Source organism: Plasmodium sp. gorilla clade G2 (genome assembly GCF_900097015.1).
Source record: "Plasmodium sp. gorilla clade G2 genome assembly, contig: PADLG01_00_22, whole genome shotgun sequence".
In the NCBI taxonomy this organism is placed as follows: Eukaryota; Apicomplexa; class Aconoidasida; order Haemosporida; family Plasmodiidae; genus Plasmodium; species Plasmodium adleri (nom. inval.).
In genome coordinates, this window is record NW_021628870.1 from 1 (window position 1) to 7500 (window position 7500).

Below are 7500 nucleotides of genomic sequence, written 5' to 3' on the forward strand. Positions count from 1 at the left end.
AAATTAGCTCTAAAGAATTATAAAAAGTATTTTGAAATAGGAAGTTTGAAATATCTTAACTGGCAGAGTATTTTAAAATTTAATCAATCTGATAGATTTAAAGTGTTAGATTTGATTTGTGATGAAAGTAGTTTGTATGAGGGACAAATGAAAAGAAGAGAACAATATTTAAAGAATAATATATTTTCGACATCAGAAGAATGTTCCGTTTTAGAGTTTTTAATACATCATATTAATAAATATCAGATGGAATTATATGGTAACGTGCATAAATTAAGTTTGAATGTACAGGTATTATTAGAAAATAAACATTTAAAAGAGAAATTTTTACAATTTATGTGTAGAAGTAGAAAGGAGTGTAATATATATGAAAGTGAAAGATTTAAACAAGAACAAGAAAAGGGTGTAGAATTTCACGATAATAACAACTATAAATTTTCACAAGAGAATGTTCCTGCTTCAAAAGTAGTTGATCCATTTAATTTGTTTACAAATTATTTTTATTTTATAAAATATTACAGTGTTTTTAATAGTGATCATATTATATATATGCATCTTTTAAATTTTGTTGGAATTTTAAGTAATTTAATTAAAATATAAATGAGATATAAAATATGTAAATGAAGAATTATGTTTTTAATGATTCTATACATACTTTTTTTTTTTTTTTTTATTAAAATTATACCATCAGATGGAAATAATGATGCTTACGTAAGTTCCTTGTATTTACCAGGATATTATAATGGTAATAAAAGAAAAATTAAAAAATAAATTTGGAAGGAGTAAAATAGAATAATATTTTTATGTATACAAATATAATGGTGTATTCATATTATTATATAATACCACGTGTATACATATATATATATATATATACATATGTGTTTATTTATATATTTATTTTAATTTTTTAGCCATTCAGCTTTCTTATAAAGATCAGATTGGATTGAAAGACTTATATCAAAATCTTGTAAAATGTAATTATAAAAAATAAAATTAAAAAAATATATATATATATATATATATATATATAAAATAGCATGAATTTAAAATATATAGTAACATATTTTATAGAAACAGAAATAGTGTATTATTATATACATGAATTGATTTTTATATGTTTTATTTGTAGGTGTTGAGAAATGTTATATGAGAAATAGAAAAAATAGGTCCTTTTCTCACAGAATTGCTTCAATTTTTCGTCATAAGAAATTTGATAGTTCAAAATGTAGTATTTGTGAAGGAACCCTATTATTATATATAATATATATAATAAAATATTTATAATGGCTTGAATATTTTCATACATATATAGCATTATTTTAATAATATATATATATATATATAATATATATATATATATATATATATGTATATTAATTTTTTAATTATTAGAAAAATAAAATATACAAAAATACTAAAAGTCAATAATATTCCTTTATAAAAATATGAATATTTATGAGGATTATAGTAATTTCTTAATGCACGATTTAAATTGGTATACCTTTTTATTCTTATTTAGAATGACAACATATAAAGGTATATTAAAAAAAAAAAAAAAAAAACGAGAAAAAATATAAAAAAATAAAGAAAGAAAAAAAAAAACGAGAAAAAAATGAAAACTGTTTTATATATATATATATATATATTTATATATTTATTTATTTATTTTATTTTTTAAATTTACAAATACGTATATGTTGTACTCCAAAAAGCATTTTTTTAAAGAATAATAATATTATAAAAATACATATATATAAAGATGGATATGTAATTACATATATTTGTTTTGTATATTTATGTCTATATGTTAATATTTATATGTTAATATTTTTATATTAATTATTTAATTTTTTTTTTATATTCTTTTAAAATTATTTATTTTCATTCTTATAGATATACCTAATTATAGCATTTCTAATGCCATGTATTTAAGTATAAAAGATGAAGACGATACAAAAAGAACTATGGTTACTTTCCATTGGATGCCTTCAACTATAAAGAGAATGCATAATCATCGTATAAAAAAATATGTATCTATATATTTATTAGAAGGTAACAAAGAAAATAATAATTACTGAAATAGAAAAAGAAAATATATATTTATTTTTTCATTTTTTCATTATCAATTTACATATATTTCATTGACTTAACCATTTATCACATGATTATATATACTTTTAATGTGTCTATATATTCTCTATGAACCTATTGGTTATTTATATATATATTACTTTGGTGTGTCTATATATTGTACAAGTACACATTAACTTTTATTTTTATTTATATTTTTCTTTTTTTCTTGATACGAGCAGAACTGGAAAAGCTAATTGATAATAAATTGATAGAGAAGGTTAAAAAATGCATAACATTTTTAGTCCATCTAAATGCATTTTTACAATTAGATTTCTTTAACTATTTAAACGAAACACCTGCAAATCTTCAACACCCTTTCCCCCTAAGTATGATGGTAGAAGCTAGATTTAAAGATTGGTTTATTCAATATCTCACTGGTTTCTTTTTTATAAATTATGACGATTCAAATACAAGATATAACATGCCTGAAAATATGAAACGAGGTACCTTTATACCACCGAAATATAGTAAATGGAATATTCACTTAAAAAGATTTATTGATGATGCCTTTTTTATGTATTTTAATCAAAAACATGCCCTAACATTGTTCAAATATCATAACCCATATAATATAAGTAATAAGATTATGCTAATGAGAGATACATATGAATTATATACAAAAAATTATGATAAACTTATCTTTGGAGCTGATATTATGCTTTTAAGAAAAACATTTTCTTGTACTCCCATGTCTAGTAAAGTATGGGATAGAGTTAAATATTTTTTGCATAATATTATTGGAAACCCTCTCAACTATTACAAACATGGTCTTATATATGCATATACCTTAAATAAAGCAATGTTAAAAGAAGTCGTAAATGATTTTTTTGTTATATATAAAATGAACAAAGATATATTTTCAGGAACCTCTTTCTTACAAACAGTCTATCTACTCTTTAAAAAAATACAAGCTACCTATTTTTCTCACAGAAGAAATGATGATGTGGTTAGAAAAAAAATTAAAAAATTAAAAAATAATAAAATGAAAAAAAAATATATATATATATATATTTGTATATATTTCATTTAAATTTGCTTTTTCCCCTTTTCCCATCATAAATCATTCTATATTCTAAAATATATATATATATATATATATATATATATATACATACATAAATAGATATATACACATATACATACAAATACACAATCTATTTACTTTTTTGCAGAGTATGAACAACATTTTCATGTTTAATCTGGAAAAAAATTATTCTAAAATGAACCAAGCTGATAGAGAAAAAGAAATTCATGAATCTATGGCATCCAGATTTTTTGCAAAAACTTTATTTACAGTATTTCAAATGATGTTCGTTATACAAATAAGTAATGATGTAGATAAACTTGATAGAATATATGGTAAAGCAGACATGTTGCGTTTATCTGTACATGATGAACCTTTCTTACGTTTTGCCTACGCTTACTATGGTAGTATGTATGATAAATTAACAAATGTCTTTTTCCCAATGCATATAAAAAAACCAACCATCCAACTCAAATACGGAAAAACATTTATTATGGCTAATTTGTATTATTTATGTTCAGTTATTTTCTCTATGTACAACTTAAATAATTTAAGTCTTCTATGTGAATATCAAGCCATAGGAAGTTCCAATTTCCATTCATATAAAAAAATGTCACAATTTATTGATAAAAAATTCATACCATTAGTATTTTTCACACTTTATGACAGAACAAAAAAAATTAAACAGGGAATTAGTCCTACAACCTCACCAAATGGTGGTACAAGCGAAACATCGAGCAAAATGGAATGGTATCATATATTGTTAGATTTTCGTGGGGATTCAATGGCAATGGCATGGCCATATTTAGGATATTATATGGGTGGTAATATGTTATATAGAAATATTTTATATTTTCCTAATCACTTACCTGAAGAATTAAGAAAACAAACAAAGGGTGTAGAATTAGCACAACCAGATTATGAACCTTCTGTTCATAGCATTGATTGGCAAGTAGGTTATGCCATTAGTCATGGTTTATCCCTTTCATTTTTTACATATGGTTTGATGAAGGTATACGCTTATTATGAAAATGTTATATTTTTCTTGAGAAACTCTATCCGTATTTTTGATAGGTTTTATTCGATTTTAGAAAATTATGTGTGCATGTACATTAAAAGATTATTCAATAAATTGACTGTTGATAAATTACTCAAGGCTATGTCAAGAGGATATGCATCTACTAAAAAGGAAGGTGCTTATGAAGAAGCAATGTTATCGAGAGTTCGTGATAAAGAGAAGATAGAAAAGGAAGTAGAAGAGGATAAACGTACTGACTTATCTACTCTTCCAACATTTGATATAATGGATTTTGAAAAGAATACAAATTATATGTATAAGGATAATGAGGATTATTTTGATGATTTAGATGACAATGAAGAATTTTTAAATAGTAAGGATCTATTATATTATGATGATGGTATAGATAGAACAAAACGTTATGAATTAATTCCTTTGGCACGTTATCGTTATGATCCTTTTTAAAAGTATATATATATTTATATATATATATATGATGAAAAATAATTTTATTTATTAATCTTTTTTTTTTTTAATGTACAACCCGTGAGTTATTTTAATAATAAAATATACAACTAGATTTTTCATATTTTCTAATTATATATATATATATATATATATTATAATTATTCAGATAACATACAAAATATATATGTTTTCGCCCATTCTCTCTTTTTTTTTTTTTTTTTTTTTTTTTCTTATTATATATTTATGTTTTAGTATTTCTGTTTTAGTATACATACATATATATTTTTATTTTGATATTTTTAAATTTATGATACAATTTATTTACATATGTAAATTTTGACGTATTATAATAGGATGTTCTTTGCTGTGATTCAAAGAACACTTAATATATGTTTTAATAAAAAAATAAGATTGATATAATAATTTAAAATCAATTTTAATATGCGTTTCAAAATAATAAAAAAATAAAATATGAAAAAATAATATATAAATAAATATAAAGAATATGTCATATTTCTTATAATAAATTTAAGAACAAAAATAAAAAAAAGGAAAACAAAATATACAAAAAGTTACAAATGCAATAAAAATGAAAAAAATGAAAAGAATGAAAAAGAATAAAGAAAAAACATATACGTATATATATTTTTCCTTTTTTATAAAATAATGAAATATATATATATTTTTTTTTTTTTTCTACATTTAACTAAATACAGAACTTTCTAATAATGATTTTTCTGGTTCAGTATTTTCAGCTTTTACTTTTTGGTTATATGAATATTTTTCATTTTGTGGTTTTACTTCTTTGTTTAAAGTGTATTTATCATTTTGTGGTTTAGATTCTTTATTATATGAATATTTTTCATATGGAGATTTTACTTCCTGTTGAGGTTCTGTATTTTGTGCTTCTTCTGGTTTTTTTTTCCATGTATTATTCGTTTCTGTTTGTGATTCATTTTTTGATTTCCAAGAGTCTTTTTGCCATTGTGGTTTAACTTCTGATTGAGCTTCTCCATTTAATTGGTTTTCTGTTGTGTTTTTATCTGATGTTGATAAACCTTTTGGAGCTTCAGATTCTTTTTTTGATAATGCATCTTTTTCAGTTTGAGTAAGTAATTCACTATTTTGATTTTCTTTTTTTGTTAATGCGTCTTTTTCAGCTTGAGTTTTTAATTCCTTTGATTGTTCATTTGTTGTTGTTAGTTTTGATGCATCTTTTTCAGCTTGTGGTTTTACTTCTTGTGTGTGTTCATTTGTGTTGGTTGTTTTTAATGCATCTTTTTCTGTTTGAGTAAGTAATTCATTATTTTGATTTTCTTTTTTTGTTAATGCGTCTTTTTCAGCTTGAGTTTTTAATTCCTTTGATTGTTCATTTGTTGTTGTTAGTTTTGATGCATCTTTTTCAGCTTGTGGTTTTACTTCTTGTGTTTGGTCATTTGTTGTTGTTACTTTTGATGCATCTTTTTCCACTTGTGGTTTTACTTCCTTCGTTTGATCATTTGTGTTGGTTGTTTTTAATGCATCTTTTTCCACTTGTGGTTTTACTTCCTTCGTTTGATCATTTGTTGTTGTTACTTTTGATGCATCTTTTTCATCTTGTGTTTTTACTTCCGTTGTTGCTTCACTTGTTCCTTTTAATTTCAATGCATCTTTTTCATGTTGTGGTTTTAATTCATGTTGTTCATCGTTTGCTTGAGCTGTTTTTGCTTGATTTTCATTATAGACGATTTGTAATTCTTCAAATACGTATTGCATTTCTCCTTGTAATTGTTCTAAGTGTTCTATCATATTTTGTTCATCCTGTTCTTTATCATAATATTCTTTTTGTAAATCTTTTAATAGTAAATAATCATCTTTTGTTTTTGGTTGACCGTTATTACTATATTTGAGACTTTGTATTTTTTGTTGAATATGACGTAATTGTACTTGTAAGTCTCTTATTCTAAGTATTTGTTGCTCTTCATCTTTTTCTTTTTGATGATATTTGTTAAGTACTCTTTGAACTACTGGATCTACAAAACCTTGTGCTTTAATTTTGTGTATTAACTTTTGGTGTTCAACTTTATTTTTTTCTTGTTCTTTTAATCTTTGTAATTGTTCTTGTAATTTTTTATGTAAGGCTTGTTGTGTTTCTTTGGCTTTTCTTCTTTCTTCTTCATGTAGTTGTTTTCTTTTTTCTAATTCTTCCGCTTTTTTTTTTGCTTGTTTTTCTCTTTCTTCTTCATTTGGATCCTTTTCTTGATATTCATTTTTACCTTTTCCATGATATGGGTTATTATTGTATTCATAATCATCACCTTCATAATATTCATCTCCATGATTTTCATCATAATAATTTTGTTGTTCTGCAAGTTCTTCTTCACTCTTATATGGGGCACCGTATTTTGGATGTCCATATTCATCAACATCATAATCATCTTCTTGATTGTCTACTTTTCTTCTTTTATGTTTATTGTATTCTTCTCCACTTACAGATTTTCTACCTTCTATCATTTTCTTATCTTCATATTTTACTTCATTTTCCTTTCCTTTTCCTTTTATTTTGTTCCATAATAAAGCAGGAAGTTTCGAGTTGGCATTCTCCTTTATAGCATTTAATAACTATAATAAAAAAAAATATATATATATATGTAATTATATATGTAAATATATATATATATTATTAATATTTTATTTTTATTTTATTTTCTTTTTTATTTTTTTCCTCATGTTTTTTGTGTTCCTACCATTGTACCATTTTGCACAGTCGAATTAATAAAAAACATGATAGTAAAGTACACAAGAATAAAGGGAGCAAAGATTGTGTACTTACGAAAAAATCTTTTATAATCAAATGGGCTTTGCATATCTTCTA

The 7500-nt window shown here is 23.1% G+C and overlaps 1 protein-coding gene and 1 pseudogene across 2 annotated transcripts in view; one reads left to right on the forward strand and one right to left on the reverse strand.

The window, feature by feature from the left end:
• On the forward strand, nt 1-4643 carry PADL01_0016600 (annotated as a pseudogene). Its single transcript has 7 exons — nt 1-580; nt 692-745; nt 915-977; nt 1133-1228; nt 1897-2055; nt 2316-3082; nt 3309-4643. Coding segments are annotated over exons 1-7 (3054 nt in total).
• Nucleotides 4644-5348: 705 nt separating this feature from the next.
• Nucleotides 5349-7500, reverse strand: part of PADL01_0016700 (ring-exported protein 1) — a gene marked incomplete at both ends in the record, with an annotated part of 2213 nt that continues 61 nt past the window's right edge. Inside the window, 2 exons of the mRNA XM_028680408.1 lie at nt 5349-7247; nt 7373-7500. The exon at nt 7373-7500 is cut by the window's right edge and continues 61 nt beyond it. Coding sequence (XP_028541186.1) covers nt 5349-7247; nt 7373-7500 — 2027 coding nt within the window. The remainder of the gene's footprint in view (nt 7248-7372) is intronic.